Source organism: Pongo pygmaeus, chromosome 17, assembly GCF_028885625.2.
Source record: "Pongo pygmaeus isolate AG05252 chromosome 17, NHGRI_mPonPyg2-v2.0_pri, whole genome shotgun sequence".
Taxonomy (NCBI): Eukaryota; Metazoa; Chordata; class Mammalia; order Primates; family Hominidae; genus Pongo; species Pongo pygmaeus.
Genome location: NC_072390.2, coordinates 32,443,924 through 32,461,704, shown reverse-complemented (window position 1 = coordinate 32,461,704; position 17,781 = coordinate 32,443,924). Strand labels below are relative to the sequence as shown.

General features: G+C 46.9%; 1 protein-coding gene across 2 annotated transcripts in view; it reads left to right on the top strand.

Moving 5' to 3' along the window:
* Positions 1-6,049: 6,049 nt before the first annotated feature.
* Positions 6,050-17,781, top strand: part of EMILIN2 (elastin microfibril interfacer 2) — a 67,287-nt gene continuing 55,555 nt past the window's right edge. The window contains exons 1-2 of one of the 2 annotated variants that reach the window (XM_054460452.2): positions 6,050-6,413; positions 6,899-7,021. In XM_054460452.2, coding sequence (XP_054316427.1) covers positions 6,280-6,413; positions 6,899-7,021 — 257 coding nt within the window. In that variant the 5' untranslated portion in view covers positions 6,050-6,279. The remainder of the gene's footprint in view (positions 6,414-6,898; positions 7,022-17,781) is intronic. The other variant, XM_054460453.2, reaches the window with a different exon arrangement.

The following is a 17,781-nucleotide window of genomic DNA, read 5'->3' as shown; positions in this document are numbered from 1 at the left end:
ATTTTTGTCAGTTATTTCTTATGATGAAAAAAATGTGTTCAAAACCATACCATAAGTGTGTCAGCAATGACATCTCAAATGTAGTGTATGGTATACTGTTAACTGTAGAAAGTATTCTTAGATCTAAGAAACATCTGAAAAAAATTAAGTGATATGGAAGGAGTAACTAATTTCATCTTTTTGAAGATCTTCACTGTTGAATTGCCCGATGATCAGAATTTATTTACGCAGCATTATTAATCTCTCAAAGAGCTCACTGCCTTGTTCTAAAATAAAATTCTTCGCTGTATAGAGGATAAATCTTCTAAACAATAAGCGCAGCTACATGCTTTATCTGGGGAGCAGCAGAAAGAAAACTGGGCTAGAAGTCAGTATTCTTGTTTTTCTAGACAAAGTCTTGTTCTGTCACCCAGGCTGGAGTACAGTGGCAACATCTCGGCTCACTGCAACCTCCACCTCCCAGGTTCAAGTGATTCTCCAGAGTAGCTGGGACTACAGGCACCCACCACCACACCCAGCTAATTTTTTGTATTTTGATTAGAGATGGGGTTTTGCTATGTTGGCCAGGCTGGTCTTGAACTCCTGCCCCCATGTGATCTGCCCGCCTTGACCTCTCAAAGTGCTGGGATTACAGGTGTGAGCCCCTAAGAGCGCAATATTCTATTCTGAACAATCGCACTTAGGGCTATTCTGAATGCGTTATACACATGCACTCTTTACACTTCATGTTTGGAAGGAACTGTAGTAGATGGTCAGCTTCCATGTTGACTGGCAAACAAAAGGAATGATAAAGCCCCTGAACCTGACTCCAAATTTGTTATTGTTACTGATGTGGGTATGTCAATAACAATGGTAAATATTCATCCTCCATTCACTGAGTGCCAGGCACGACGCTAACAGTTTACATCTGGCAATCCAGTGAATCCTCCCCACAGACAGATGAGTGATTCCAATTTTCAGAGAAGAACATGGAGCATAGAGGGGTGTATTGTTTGTCCAAGATCATTCAGCTAAGTGGGTGAGGGTGCCATATTTTGAACAGTACACTAACTCTACTACATGAATTCTGAAAACCCTTTTTTTTCCATGTGATTTCAATTTTTCAGTTTTGAAACTCTCAGGTGATAGTGTAAAATGTATGAAGGCACACACCCCTAATCAATATAGAAACATTTCCTCCCGGTATCTCTCATGAAAGATGATTAAAATAATGGCCATAGTCCTTGAGAGTGTCATCTAATCAGTCAGTTGATAAGGTCTGTCTTAGGTTCAAAGGATAAGGAGATTTTTGACTCCTTAGCTTTGTATAGCAAAGGAGATATTTACAAATAAGTAAGTTAAGAAAAACTGAAGAGGGCAAGTGTTCTTTGTTTTGATTTCATTTGTTTGATCACAGCCTTTGACAAGACAAGAAAACAGCTGTTATTTATAAATTTTGAAGTCTGGAGACTCACTGAATTTGTTCTGGGTCTGGTGCAGTGGCTCATGCCTGTAATCCCAGCACTTGGGAGGCCAAAGCAGGTGGATTGCTTGATCTCAGGAGTTCCAGACCAGCCTGAGCAACATGTGGAAACCCTGTCTCTACTGAAAATACAAAAACTAGCTGGGTGTGGTGGTGTGCACCTGTAGTCCCAGCTACTCAGGAGGCTGAGGTGGGAGGATCACCTGAGCCCAGGAGGTCAAGGCTGCAGTGAGCCCTGATTGTACCACCGCACTCCAGCCTGGGTGACAGACCCAGACACTACCTCAAAAAAAAAAAAAAAAAAAAAGAAAGAAAAAAAATTGTTCTGAAGGTCCCTCTCCAACACAATGCCTATTTCAAATGGAGTTAACAAAATTGTATTGCCCACCCCCTGGCATTCCAGAACACAGAACAGGCTAGATGCTGCAGCCAGTTCATTTTTCTTGCAGATATTTCTCTTTCCCTATTAAACTGCATTGTTTTTAAAAGAATGAAGGGTGTCTTTTATTCAAGATATCTAGTCTTCAAGAACTTTCTTTTTCCATCATTAAATAAGCAGAACAAGGAAGCAATAAAAATACCTAAAAGTACACCTAGAAATCCAGGGGACAGTTTTTTTGAACTTTTGAACTCCAGAAAGTAAAGAGCTGAGGCGGGAGGGTCGCTTGAGCCACGAGTTCGAGACCAGCCTGACAACATAGTGAGACACCTATCTCTACAAAAAAAATTGATAAAAATTAGCCAAATGAGGTGGCACTCCCAGCTATTCAGGAGGCTGAGGTAGGAGGATTGCTTGAGCCTGAGAGGTGGAGGCTGCAGTAAGCCATGGTAGCACCACTGCACTTCAGCCTGGGCAACAGAGCAAGACCCTGTATCAAAAAAAAAAAAAAAAAAAAAGAAGATGAGGGATCAGAAGGGCGGAAAGACCAGGCTAATCTCATGATTCTTGACCACATCCTGATGCAAATCAGTTCATCTTGATCAAATGTCCCCCGTGCAGATGACTGGGGTGCGGCTAGGGGAAATGTATTTGCCTGCTGCCTCAGTGATAGTCACCTTCCTTTTCCAACAGGCAATGGAGGGGGCACCTGTGTGTGCTGGAGGCCCAAGAGGCTCACTGCTTCCAAGAGAACTGTCCCTAAACACGTACAGAGCCTGATGAACGTCTTACGTCATGACCCACAAGTGAATGAGGGAATGGACTGTATGAAGTAGTTCTTCCTTGAATTTTTGCTTTAGGTAAGTTGGTCACACAATCAAGGGTGTGTGTCCCAAGTTACTATGGGACACTTGTTTTTAAAGCAGAAGAAATTCCTTCAGATTGTTATATAAAATATAGTTTTCAAGTGCTCATTTAAGGTACTTGGCAGCATATACAAAAAATTCATACTTGAAGCTTTCTGGCAGTCATATCCACGTTATTGTTCATGGCAGGGATCAGAAGTCCTGCCCAATTAGTCTGTTTCTTAGTGTGCTGAAGCTCTCTATCCTCTGGAAGCTTCCCTCTGTCTTGTTTCTTATGCAGGGCTCTCTGGTTCCTGAGTTTGTTGCATCCCTTCCTCCAGCTGGAAAAGAGAAAAGAAAGAGGGTCTCTTGGGATCTTGGCCTCAAATCAAGAAATAACCTTGTGGCTAGGCACAGTGGCTAATGCCTGTAATCCCAAGACTTTAGGAGGTGAAGGCAGGAGGATTCCTTGAAACCAAGAGTTCAAGATCAACCTGGGCAACAAAGTGAGACCCTCCCGCCCATCTCTACAAAAAATAAAAAATTAGCTGGGCATGGTGGTGTGTGCCTGTACTCCCAGCTGCTTAGAAGACTGAAGTAGGAGGATCACTTGAGCCCAGGAGTTGGAGGCTATAGTGAGCTATGATGGCATACAAAAAATCAGCCTGTTATGGTGGTGTGCGCCTGTAGTCCCAGCTATTCAGGAGACTGAGGCAGGAGGATTGCTTGAGTCCAGGGATATCAAGGCTGCAGTGAGCCATGATTGCACCACTGTACTGCAGCCTAGATGAGAGCAAGACTCCATCTCAAGAGAAAAAAACAAAAAAGTAAAAGAATGGAATAATAGGCCAGGCACAGTGGCTCATGCCTGAAATTCCAGCACTTTAAAAAGCCAAGGCAGGAGGATGGCTTGAGATTAAGTGTTCAAGACCAGCCTGGGCAACATGGTGAGATCCCATCACTACCAAAAATTCAAAAAATTAGCTGAGTGTGATGGCACACACCTGTAGTCTCAGCTACTCGGGAGGCTAAGGTGGGAGGATAGCTTGAGCCTGGGAGGTCGAGGCTGCAGTGAGCCATGATCACACCACTGGACTCCAGCATGGGTGACAGAGTGAGACCCTTTCCCCCAAATAAATAAATAAAAATACAAAAGAGGGAAGTAACCTTCTGAAAGTCAAGAATGTTCTGTCTCCCCAGGGCAGACCCACAATAACATACATGGGCTTATGTCTAGAGAAAGACATGCAATAAACATTAGCTCACTCAGTTGACTGTCCATCAGGAACGCTAACACCCTTCATTGCATGGCAATGCCTGGAAGCTCTCCAAACACAAGCCCCATGTCAGTTTGGGCTCACTCATGAATCCTCAGTATTTTTGCACGATGCCTAGCTTGTAACAGATGCTCAGAATGAAATTTATTTACCAATAAATGCTATTGATAGCTGATTAAATGTGGTCATCTCAATGACAAGTTGGCCCTTATACTCTTGGACAACTTCCTAGTATAACTTTGATTTGACGGAAAAAACAGATTGACTTGATCAGTTCAATGCACTTTAAAGTTTGAGATTTACCTGTATCAGAGACACATTAGAGTTGTTCTCTGCTAATTGCAGACACACACAACTTGTGTGTTTCCCCCATTTCCCCCCCCCCCTTCCTCTTCTTCATTTCTATACTCTGTTTCTACTCTATGAGTCTTTACCGCCAAGATGGTGTTAGGACTGGCAGGATAGGGAAGTCACACAGAAAGATACAGATTGGGTTACGAAAGACAGCTTTTTATCCCTTTCTGTTATTTCCCCCCCACAGTGGCTCTTTTGAAGGCTGGGATGACTTCAGTCCACCATTTGCATGATCTTCCGCCTAAGAGTCCAGGGACAGATGATGTCCTTACATGGTATGATGTTCTGCTTGGCCCTTGTAGTTTCTACTTAGAGACTTCTCTTTCTTTCATCTGCAAATCAAAAAGTCCAACAACACCATCAAAGAATATTAGAAACAAAATAGACCAATGGCTTCATTTAGTAAAGTAGGAACATAGCAAACGTTTTTATTTTTTATTTTTTGAGACGGATTTTCACTCTTTTTGCCCAGGCTGGAGTGCAGTGGTGAGATCCCAGCTCACTGCAACCTCCATCTCCCTGGTTCAAGTGATTCTCCTGCCTCAGCCTCCCAAGTAGCTGGGATTACAGGCATGTGCCACCATGCCCAGCTATTTTTTTTTTTTTGTACTTCTAGTAGAGACGGGGTTTCTCCATGTTGGTCAGGCTGGTCTTGAACTCCCGACCTCAGGTGATCCACCTGCCTCGGCCTCCCAAAGTGCTGGGATTACAGGCATGAGCCACCCCGCCTGGCCCATAGCAAAGCTTTATTCACTTAACAAGTCATGGCCAACAGCGTCTGGTTAGCTCACAGAGATCACAGTTTATCTGTGGAGTCTGGTAACCATGCCACTCACGACCCTGTACATTAATCAGATGCAGCAGGTCATCTCAAATACATAGCTCTCTCCAACACCCTTTAGAATACAACACTTGGGTGGTGATTTTATTTAACGTTCTGGTACTTCATCCCAAAAAGAAATTGGTAGAGATTAGTGTAACTCAACAATAGACAGAAAACATACAAGAAAGTTTAAGACAGATGTCTAGCAGTGCCCGAACTGTTGAGAAGCAAAGGTGAGTAAATGCCTTAGTTTCAATAGAAAAAGCAAGCTCACAGTAGGACCTCAGAAGCAGAGGCTGGGAGATCACCTTTCAAGGGTTGGAGTAAGTGATAGAGCTGGACGCTGAGCTGCAGCAGCCTCTGGGAATTGGTGGGGCTGTGGCTTGTCCTGTCCTGCCGCCCCCCGCGTGGACTCGGAAACTCTTAGATGGTGCCTAAGGCAGAGTTGGGCAAAGAAAGAAGAGAACCAGAGTTCATTTCCCCCTGGACTCTCTAAGTCCATGGAGGTGGTGGGGGAATGGCCCTGTCTTGCCCGAGGAGGAAATTCGAGTCGAGCCCCCACTCCTCTCCCCGCGGGACTGATAAACATATCCCTCATTCACCCCGGGAGGTTGGCACCCAGGCACGACGCGAGGACAGCCAGACTCGCCGACGGCGGCCGCGTCCCGAGGGGCCGGGAGCGAGCCTGTTGGAAGGTGGGAGGCGGAGTCGTTCGGCATCTGGGAAGAGACCAAAGGAATGAGTAATTGGAAATTCTGTAACGTAGACCCTTATCCCAAACCCTGTAGCTCTTCCACCCCAAGCCCCCTGCCGAGAAGCGAAGGGACTGGAGACAGGGAGACGTGGTGGAGGGAGAGTCACGTTTCGGAGAGGGAAGTGAAATAAAGAGGGCGGCACCCGGGGGGACCTGTGCGTCATTGAGGGACCGAGAAGAAGCGCAGGGCGCACGGGGCTGCAAAAGGAGAAGTGGGAACGAGAAGCGGGAGGGGGCGGCCGCGGAGCGCTGGTTGGAGCGCCGCGAAGCGCCCGAGCCTCCTGCCTTCGCGGGCGGCGCCCTGGCCGCCGGCAGCCTTGTGGCCGGTGCCCCGATCCGCCGCGCTCCGGACCCGGGCAGGCGGGGCGCGCCCGCTGCGCGCAGGATGTGGCAGCCGAGACGACCCTGGCCCCGCGCGCCCTGGCGCTGGGCACTGGCGCTGCTGGCCCTGGGCGGCGCGGGACTGTGCCACGCCGGCTCGCAGCCCGGGTATCCCGCGCGGCCCAGCGCCAGGAACAAGTAAGTGCGCGCCCCTCGGCTGGCCCCAAACCGCCTACCCCTCCCCGGCCCCCAGTTGAGCCCCGGAGCTGCCCTGCCAAAGACGACGAGCGGCAGCCGGGGGTCTCCCTTGGACTTCCCCGGGCGGCTCCTTCTCCGGGGGACCGCGCGCTCCGCAGCCGGCGCCTCAGGCAGAGCTGACTCCGGGGGCGTGGGCGCAAAGAGTGTCCCGCAGACCCGGGTGATCCGAAAACGACTCCCAGGAATTCCAGGAGCCCCTGGGACCATGGGTGCTTTTCTTTCCCGTCTTGGTCGGGTCCAGGCGCGCGCTCTCCCGAGGCGCACCCGGGCACCCTCCGGCGTCTGCTCTGTGAAGCTCCCGCCTCCGCAGTGGGCGACGGGCCCCCCCGACCCTCGCTCGGTCTGGTGCTGCCGTCCCCTCTCCCCGGCCTCATTGTTCTCCGGGTTTACACCGTGCCCTTCTCCCTCTCTCTCCTGCACCCCAGGAACTGGTGCGCCTACATCGTGAACAAGAATGTGAGCTGCTCTGTGCTGGAGGGAAGTGAGAGTTTTATTCAGGCTCAGTACAACTGTGCCTGGAACCAGATGCCCTGTCCGTCCGCGCTGGTGTGAGTCCTGGAGCCGGAGAGCGGGCGGGGCGCGCCCGGGCGGGCCGGGGCGGTTGGGGGTGGGGTGGGGTTGCCGCGCTGGGCTCCAGTCCTCCTGTAAATCTCTTCCAGATCCGGTGAAAACCCAGCAGCGGAAAAGCTCTCAGAGCGCTGCGCGGGGCACCGGCCACGCTGGGCTATTTAGGGAGTGTGTGCTGCCCGAGTGAGCGGGGAGGATGCGCACGCCTCGGGAGTGTGGGGTCGCGGGGGCATAGGAGAGGATGAACAAAGCTCCCACTCCCACTTCTGTTTTTTTCCTTTCAATGTTTGTTTCTAACATAAGGCAGCTGAATCTAATTGGATCCATATTGTGTGTTCTGGGGCACACAGAACATTCCAAAATGTATACTGCTAAAGACTTTTCAGCATAGGATTCGCTGAGAGGTTTGGCTAAGTAGTGTTCTAAAACGAGTGAGTTCTGTCCGTATGTCCCCATAAAACGGAATCTTCCAGTTTTGTAGATGTCTAAGCTAAACCTCAGGAACACTTTGCTTAAAAGTGTGGTTCTCCAGCATGCCTTCCCGCAACTTAGATTTGGAGATTCGCTAGAGATTGTGGGAGAGAATGGCCGTTAAAGACAGGGGGAAGAATTAATCATCTTTTTGCTTGTAAAGATTTCACCATCTTAAAAAAAACAAAAACAGAAAAAACAGGAAGCAATGCAATAAAGTACAAATGCCGTTAAATACATGACACTCATTCAGTTGTCGTCAGGCAAGTCTTTGGGGTTATGTGTCAGTCTGATATCGGAAGATGGGTCAGTGTGAATAAATGGCTGTTGAGGAGCACATGTGATGGCTGAAATTAATTGTTTTCCACTAGGAATAAGTTGTTTGTCTTAGAGCACAGTTGTCATCACAGCAGGGAATGGTCAGTAGGCGGATCTGTCTTTGGCCAAACCAAGGGACAGGCTGGAACTTGTACTCCAGAAAACCTTATTCCAGAGAACAGTAGATGAGCCTAAAGTCTTATGGGAAGTGGTAGCTGGGTCCACCCCACGTGGGCTGCTGGAGGAGCTGCCAACAGGGTTCAGCTAATTCCTGCTTGGCAAAAACAAAGCAAAACAAACAGAAACTTAGACGAGGTCCCCATTTCCTAATATACAGTGGAAAACGCTGAAATTGAATGCCCAGCTAGGCTATCTCTTTGAGTTGGATACATTGTCAGAGAGATAAGGTACTGTCATCCAACCTTAATCTCTTAGTAAGATTGAGACCTCATCGTCTATGGCCAGCGGTCAATGACATCAGAACCAAGCAAGGTTTTTACACTGTGGGAGAGATACAAACTAAGTATTCAACTCAGTTTGAATGCATTTGTTTAAAATTAGAATTGGGTTATTAGTCAGGAATATTTTATTCATCTTATACAAGAACTGCATGTTGTGGCTTTCTATAACCTTAAAACTTACTGGTGACAATTCGGAGATAAACGAATTTTTCATTTTGGGAGGTAATGCATTTTTGTTTAAAAGATGGCTTGTTTTTATTTTCTCAAATTATTTTAGCTGCTTGGAAAACCAAAGGATGATTTAATTGTTCTATTTGACCAAAACTCAGTGAAACTTGGTTGTCAGTGGGGAGTGAATCGCCTCCAGATTGGCAGGTTAATGCAAGGCAGTGGGAGTGCATTTTTGCCACCCAGTGAGTAGGACAACAGAAGAGTTACAAAAAATGACAGATGTTTCTGTTGTTTTATTAAACAAAGCCAAAATAAGTGACCTGGGTGTTTTATTTCAATAATAACCATGTAAACAATTCAAGTGCATTTTTACATTTTAAGTACTGCACTGTAAGTGTGAAGTTTAAGAAACAAAGACAGACTGAGTTGATGAACCTGAAAACCTTGACATTAGCTTCAGCAGTAAATTCAATATCAACCTTTTTCAGTTTCTTTAGGGATGGAACAGAATGGTTTACCTTATTTTTCAACTGAGGAATGCTTCCTAAGGTTTCTTTTTTGTTTTTTGTTTGTTTGTTTTGTTTTGAGACAGAGTCTTACCATGTCACCCAAGCTGGGGTGCAGTGGCGTGATCTTGGCTTACTGCAACATCTGCCTCCTGGGTTCAAACAAGTCTCATTCCTCAGCCTCCCAAGTAGCTGGGACTACAGGTGCGTGCCACCATGCCCAGCTAATTTTTTTTTTTGTATTTTTAGTAGAGACAGGGTTTCAACATGTTGGCAAGGCTGCTCTCGAACTTGAGCTCAGGGAATCCGCCTGCCTCAGCCTGCCAAAGTGCTAGGATTACAAGCTTGAGCCACCGTGTCTGGCCCCTAAGTTTTGAGAATTGGTGGATGAATGAAGACAAACGAAGGAGCCTTCTTTTTATACTTAACAAGGAGGAATGGCTGTTTCACATGGAATTGCTCGGTGTTTTCTGAGGAATCCAGAAGCCTGAGTCACCTGGGACCTGTGGAAGGAAAGTTGAGGTTCTTTTTTATTATTATTGTTTTTTAGAGACGGGGTCTCACTGTGTCACCCAGGCTGGGGTGCAGTGGCACCATCATAGTTCACTGCAACCTCTAACTCTTCGGCTCAAGCGATCCTCCCACCTCAGCCTCCTGAGTAGCTGGGATTACAAGCACAAGTCACTGCATCCTGCTAGTTTTTTAGTTTTATTTTTTTAGGGATAGAGTCTCACTATGTTACCCAGGCTGGCAAAAAAGGTTCTTCAGAAACTCACTCTAGAGTGACTGAGGGATAATTTGTGAGCAGTGTTGGAAGTACAGGACTGGAGGTTGGCCGAGATGCTGGAGATAGAATCACATTTCTGCAGTTGAGAGTGACAGACAGGTTGGCGTCATTGAGGCCTTGACATGGTTGAGCACAGCTGAGTTCTTAGGGACAGTGGAGGGGAAGGAAGAGGAAGAGCCAGGCAAGGAGAGAGAGTGAAGCAAAGATATTGGTGGAGGAAACCCCATCTTAGAGACTCAGGAGAAGTCCTGGAGGCTTCAGGCTCCAGAAAGGCCATGGGTTAGTGAGCAGGAAGCAATTGTTTCTGCAGAAAGAGACCATTCAGGTCAGTGGGGTGCAGGCATTGTAATTTGTGTGAGATTGCAGGAGTGAGTCATGAAGAAACTTAATTATACAGAAAATGATATGATGGGAAAAAGGCTCTGATGGAAAAGAAAAAAAAAGGAGTTAGACAGTAGCCAAGCAGGTAAAGAATTACTTAGAGAGAGATCTGGGCCAGGCAGGGTGGCTCATGCCTGTAATCCCAACATTTTGGGAGGCCGAGCCGGGAGGATCACTTGAGCCCAAGAGTTTGAAATTAGCCTGGGCAACATAGTGTGACCCCATCACTACAAAAAAAAAAAAAAAAAATAGCAGGGCATGGTGGTGCATACCTGTAGTCCCAGCTACTCGGGAGGCTGAGATAGAAGGATTGCTTGAGCCCAGGAGTTCGAGGCTGCAGTTGAGCTGTGATCGTGTCACTGTGCTCCAGCCTGGGTGATAGAGTGAGACCCTGTCTCAAAACAGAGAGAGAGAGAGCACTCTGCCTATCTGGGGACAGAAGTAAAGTAGCCATAGAGAGAGTGCTCCGAGACTGAGGATGAAACCGCTGGGAAATGGGGTGTGATGGAGGTACTCGTTTAAATAACAGGAGGAGGGCTTCTGCGCCCAGCCATGTCATTGGGCCCTAACAGCCTCCTTAGCTGTAGAGACTGACTACAAGGCCGCAGGTGCCTTGTCAGAAGGATTAGACAGTGCCCCGTTTACATGTATGAAAAGCCTTAGATTCCAGATTGTGAATTTGAATATTGTTATGTGAAACCAGGAACAGAAGGGATTTTTATATAAGTGGGCATTTCAAGTAATCACTTTTCTGATACTATAAAGTACCTTCTATGTGCCAGGCCCCGTGTTAGGGCTTTCCATTCCATATATTAGTTTATTTAGTTTCTGCAACAGCCCTTCGGGTTGAATGGTACTGTCTCCATTTTACCAAGGAGGAAACTGAGATGAGCCATTCCCTAAGTTGCCTGTGATCACGTGAGGGTGGCCACTGAGCCGCTTGCTAATCCAGGGCTTTGCGGACTGTCCTGTCTCTATAGCAATGGAGAATGTGCCTGTTTGTTTGTCTTAGTGTGTGCTTTCGGTAGGTTGCACAGTACTCAACTATTAAGAGCATTTACACCTTCTTTCATAAAAGGCAATTCTCATATAGAAGTGTTGAGAATGCATTTCTGTGTGCATTCGCGCGTGTGCGTGCGTGTGCCTGCATGTGCCCGTAACCCTCTCTCCTGTGGGTCATTTGCCTACAAAGCATCAACTATGTCATTTTTCACACTATACAGTTTGTTGGCTTATTTTAATGAAACACTGGCAGACTGGACTGCTTAAAGTTGTTATTAGAGAGGCGAGAGTTATCGGATATACTGCATGGACCAGTGAGCTCGACCACTTCAGGACTTCCACACGTATGTTCCTGAGCTCAGCTGCCAACATGAAACTTGTCACAGGGAAATGGTGTTAAATGCAGGCTTCCAGAAGAAGAATTTAAAGCCCATGCCCTAATGGTTGTGATACTAGTTTTGTGTGTAAGTAATTGTGCAAAAATTCGTTTTTTCTTTTTTGAGACAGAGTCTCGCTTTGTCGCCCAGGCTGGAGTGCAGTGGCACCATCTCGGCTCACTGCAACCTCCGCCTCCTAGGTTCAAGCAATTCTCCTGCCTCAGCCTGCTGAGTAGCTGAGATTACAGACCTGTACCGCCATGCCCAGCTAATTTTTGTATTTTTAGTAGAGACGGGGTTTCACCCTGTTGGCCAGACTGGTCTCGAACTCCTGACCTCAAGTGATCCGCCTGCCTCGGCCTCCCAAAGTGCTGGGATTATAGGCGTGAGCCATTGAGCCTGGCCTGCAATGATAATTCTTAACACCTATAAAGATTCACCATCACTTAGCAATTTAAAATTGGGATGTCTTCTCTCTCTGTGTCTCTCTCTAGTGCACAGGTACTAGATGTGAGGAGGGCTCTGGATCCTCCGGGCACAGGATTGCTTCAACAAAACATGATTTGTCTTCCCTCAGTAAATTCCTAAGGGTGGCTCAATAGAATCTGAGGAAGAGGAGAAGGAAAGGGGCACCATCCCCTGGGAGATAAGGAGAGGATGCAGAAGGGACTTGTGGACTCTAAATAGCACATAGCTGCATGCTAGGCATTTACCATTCAGTCCTAATTCCCAAGGTGGGTCTAAGGGTGGTTTTCCCCTCCTGAGGTAATTGTTTTACTTTATACTTGTACATTAATGAAGGCAAATCTCTTAAAAATTTCACCGTATTGGGGAATTTTCCCAATTAATCCTAAAAACCCTTGGCAGCTTGAACAGTCTGGTAGATCCTGCCACCCCCCAGCCCTTAGGACATTCCCAGCGATCGCCCGTCAGTGTGGTGGATGCAGCCTCTGAATCCGGACTCTCCGGAGCCGCTGTAAAGGCGGAGAGGTTCTGCCTTGGTCATGGGCTGGTTTTAGGGACAGATATGTGGAGATGTGGAATCGGAGTGACTTGGAATTCTTTGTATGAGGCACTGGGCAGGTTGACATCCGTGGGATTGAGGCTGACCGCAGTGGGAATATTTCCTTAAAGTGCATGGTAAGAATGTGACAAGCCCCGCCACATTCACTGTTTTCCATTCTTATAGCAAACCTCTGGGGTCATTGCCCCCATTTTACAGGAGGGCAAGTAGTTAGGAAGCAGCAGAGCCTGCCTCCAAACCCAGGCCTGTTATTTTCAAGCCTCACACTCCTCCCACTCCACACCCAGTAGCCCCTGGAGGTCTCAACCCACAGCCGGGCTGAGCACCCTCACGGTGCATGTGTGATGCCTACCGCAGCGGGTGCTGCATTGCCAGCCTCCCTGGCAGGGTGGAAAGGCAGAAGGGAAGGGCCTGACATTTCTTACAGCCTCCAATACCCATTGGTAGTGTTTGGATGTATGGCTGGTAGAAAACAGCACCATGTTTCTTCTCTTTATTGGACTGGCGTTGTTTTCTTTCATGCTTCCCAATTGTCCCATCACCTCCTGCTCAGCCTGATGGTTTTAGTATTGGGGGCTTTGGGAGGTGTCCGGTCCACAGATGGGCTGCATTGTCGGTGAAGACATCCAAGGACCCCAGAGGTGAGGCAGGATTATTCCCTCTGAGTTCACTTTGCCTCCCAGCTCAGGGCTGAGTTTCTGTAGGGCCCAGAGTTTTCTCTTTCTGACACCACACACTGACTTGGGCTTATCAGCATCTGGCCACCTCCCCCTCAGCCCTTCGAGGCCTGTGTTGTATCTTGCTGGAATTTTTTCCTATTAGCTCTTTTTCTAAAAAGATCTTACCAGTCGGGGGAGGGATCTGGGTGGGGCCAACACACAGAGCTTGTGCTGCTGAGATGATGCCTGCCAGGAATTTGCAGCAGGTGTTGAGTTCTGTTGAGTTGAGAACACCTCTAATCCTCCTCAGGTTCCGAGGGGAGCAGATGGTTGTTCAGTTGGCAGAAAATTTGTCTATTAGGGAATAACCTCAGCCAGGAAATGTGGCTTAAAACACACACACACACACACACACACACACACACACACACACACACACACACCATTTGGCTGGGTGTGGTGGCTCATGCCTATAATTCCAGCACTTTGGGAGGCAGAGGCAAGAGGATCACTTGAGCCCAGGAGTTCAAGACCAGCCTGATTAACATAGTGAAACCTTGTCTCTACAAAAAATAGAATAAACTAGCTGGGTATGGTGCTACGTGCCTGTAGTCCCAGCTACTGGAGAGGCTGATGCGGGAGGATTGCTTGAGCCTGGGAGTTGAAGGCTGCCGTGAGCCATGATTGCACTACTGCACTCCAGCTTGGGTGACAGAGTCAAAAACAAAACAAACAAAAAAACCCAGAACAGAACATGTAAGGCTGTGGGGATCAGGGGAAAGAAAATGAGGGCTTACATCTTCTAGAGCCAATTTTCTGTTTTCTACATCTCCAGGAACAGAATAACTTTCAGTTCAAAAAGTACCTTTTGTGTATAGCTTTGGGGGAATTTTTTTTCCTTCAGCTTTTAAACAAAAGTTTCGCCATCAATTGGCTGTTAGGAGGCTTGTTCCTTGGCATCGAAGGTAACTTGGAGTCAGCTGAGGAAGACTGAGCTCGTGTCAGAGACTCCTGCACGGGAGGGCTGGAATCCCAGGCGCCCAGCCCTCGAGAGCTGCGGACTGTTGCTATTTTGAGTTTCTTTCTTTGGGTTTCCAGTCCTTATCGGCCCCTTGGGGCTGCTCCCCTAGAATCGGCAGATCTTCCTTTCAGGTTTCTTATTTCTCTTGTTCCTGTCTCTTTCCTAGGTTCCCAGTGGAGGAGATGCTATGTTTGCAGGGCCCTTCGGCATTTCCAGAACATTTCCACACCATTATTTTATTCTTATCACAAGTTCAGCCAGGAGACCAGGCAGGGCTGAGACTGGGGTCTTGGAAAAAGAACTTCATGCTTAGGGGCTACACTTTCTACCTTTGTCTTACAGAACAGTGAATAGCATTCAAATAGAGTTAATGGTCTTACGAAAAACAGCCTGCTTTTTGTTAGAGCTTGTCTTAATTAAGCTCCGTAACTGGTCTTCCTCTGTTGATGTGTTCCACCCACGCTGGCACGTGGTATTTGAGTTAAAATCCTGAGATAGCTGGAAAAGGGGAGGCAGGTGGAGGCAGGCTGTAGAGAACGGCGAATGGGTGGGAGCTCCAGCCAGGTTGGGTGGGTGGCTGACGTGCTTCAGAAGAGGAGACAGAAGAGTTGGCCTACAGCCTGACATCTCCCACCACCAAGCTGTGTGACCACAGGCAAGTCACTTAGCCCTTCTGAGGCCCACTTTCCTCACGTCTACATGACAGGGTTGTGGGGAGGAGGCCCAAGTACGGGAACACAGCTGACAGAACTTTTAAAAATTGCGCTGCCACACTAACGTAAGGCATACCTAGCAGGCACGTCTGGTGAACACTCACTGTTTTCATTGTTTGTTGGTTTGGAATGTTATTGCCTCACAGGTGATCTTATCTTTGAAGACTTTGGGTTTGAAGTTAATGCTTACTGACACATTGGAGAAAGGCTAAAATGCTCTCGGTTGAAATCGTTAAATTCAGTGAATTAAGATAATAATGACGCTGGCTTGCCTAAGATAAACTTTAAGTGAAGCTCAGCCGGGCACGGTGGTATGTTCCTGTAATTCCAGCTACTCAGGAGGCTGAAGCGAGAGGATCACTTGAGTCCAGGAGTTTGAATCCAGCCTGGGCAACATAGTGAGACCCCCTGCCTCTAAAAAACAAAATAAAATTTAAATGTAAAAAAAATTAAGTGAAATTCTTAGAAATTGCATTGGAAGCCGAGCCAGCAGTGCAGTCTCTTTGGGGAAATGCACATAAGTGATTATGGTCAAAGTCAATGCTGCAGTAGCCTGTGGGTATTTCTTACTGGTTCTGCAGGTGTCTGTGTGCCTGGAGTAGGTCAGTATAGAAAGGTTAGCTAAATGTTGGATGTTGCTGTGAGTGGTGGTAAACTAGTGCCAGTCCCCAGGTGATCTATCCCACGGCCACTAATGTGTTCCTTGAATTCTTTCAGAAAAAAATCCTCTTCCTCATGTGCCTAATATTAAGTTGTTACTAACATGTGCTGCGTGTACATAATGAAGTAGGTGCCGCATCCAACAGTTACACAGAACTTTACATCCTGTTTTTAAACATCGAAAGCGGGTAAACTATACCAGTGGTGAGGTTCCTTCTAGTCTGCCACACAAATGTTCTGATTTATCATTGGCCGCATGACTTTTTGACTGTTCAGCGTTAACTACTTCCATCCTTGATGAAGCAGTTTTCTGGGCTTAAAAATAACAAACCACTTGATAACATGGTACAGCCGAGCATGATTTCTCCTTACAAAGAACCATTTTCCTGGGAGAATCGAGGGAGGAGCCCCTTATTTTTCAACATGACAGCAGTTCACACTGAAGGAAAAATAATGAAATGACTAAAACTAAACATGCCAATAAGTTTTCTTCTTTCCTTCCTGTTTTAAAATGATGGGGGCTGAAACAAAGTAGGGAGCATTCAAATGAGCCAAATTCCTGGTTCGAAAATGCTGTAAAAGCAAACGTTTCTGGGTGTGTCGCTTAGAAGGACCCAGAAGGACTCAGCTGCCCTTTTTTTGTTCCACCTAAGAAAATATTAGAAGATGAGGGAATACGCCTAAGAATTACTCTTTGCAGTGTCAGCCTTTCAGGACAGTGTATTTTATTATGTGTTTGGTTAAAAGAAGTTTAGTTAAAGAAAAACAGTGTAGGTGAAACTTTTTAAGTGGATCATTTCAATGGAAGAATTTGCTGAGACTTTGCAGCTTTTCCCCAACTTTTCCCATCTCTGTGCACCTTTGTGATTGCACAGGTTCTGCCTAATGCATGGCCTTCATTAGGTTATGTTTTACAGAGATTTACTCTCAGTCCATCAGAAGACAAGGCACAAGATGTTTCCCTCTTACTTGAAGTGGTTTCCCTACATCTACTCGACAGGGATGTTGTGAGAGGATAATGAGGTAAAGACCTAAAAGTGTTTTCTAAACCATAGTGGTGACAATGCTACTTGTTTTTCTGCTAACTGAAGCTTTTGCACATATCTTGAAACGGAGGAGGAAAGCCAAGGGGGTGATTGCGACAGAACTTAGGGCGTGGGACGAGTTTCGCAATCCAGCCCTTCTTGGGGAGAACCTCTCTCCATTAAAGGGACCCTGGCTTGCCTTTAGCCTTTGAATGAAGGACTGGGGCAGGGAGGTATGGTCAAGCCTTTCTTAATATTTCACACATTCCAGAACCTTGAGTCCAGTCTGTTGTGCTGACGGTGCTCAGGCATGGTTTATGTCAGGCATCTCTGACCTTGGAGATTTTGGGCAGCTTTCAGCAGGAGCAGCAGCCTGCTGGTGCCAGGAAGCAAGGTCAGGGCCCCCACTCCGCCACGATGGGCAACGCGCCCTTTCTCATCACAGCAAGTTTCATCACCTCCTGGCCACTCTCGAGATTTGCGAGTCATTCTGTTGCATTGTTGCTGAAAATAACTGGCAAGGCAAGGCACAGATCTCCCTCTCACGGCCAGTGCAGGGGGAAAGCAGAAATGCCGCTGTATCTCGTATCTGGAACCAAAGAGCAAAGCACTTTCTAGAAACTCCTTGTCAGAATCATTACCGGAAAATGAGTAATCCCAATTAGGAAGCGCTTTTTGTTGTATTTTCTTTTTTGTTTATTTTTTTTTTATTTCCATAGGTTTTTGGGGAATGGCTACATGAGTAAGTTCTTTAGTGGTGATTTGTGAGATTTTGGTGCACCCATCCCTTGAGCAGTATACACCGAACCCAATTTGTAGTTTTTATTTCTCACCCCCTCCCCACCCTTTTCCCCTGAGTCCCCAAAGTCCATTGTGACATTCTTAGGCCTTTGCATCCTCATAGTTTGGCTCCCACTTATGAGTGAGAACATAATGTTTGGTTTTCCATTCCTGAGTTACTTCACTTAGAATAATAGTCTCCAATTCCATCCAGGTTGCTGCGAATACCATTAATTCATCCCTTTTTATAGCTGAGTAGTATTCCATCATATATATATATATATATATTCATTCCACAGTTTCTTTCTTTTTTCTCTTTCTTTTCTTTCTTCTGATTCTCTCTCTGTTGCCCAGGCTCTGGAGTGCAGTGACACCATCTCGGCTC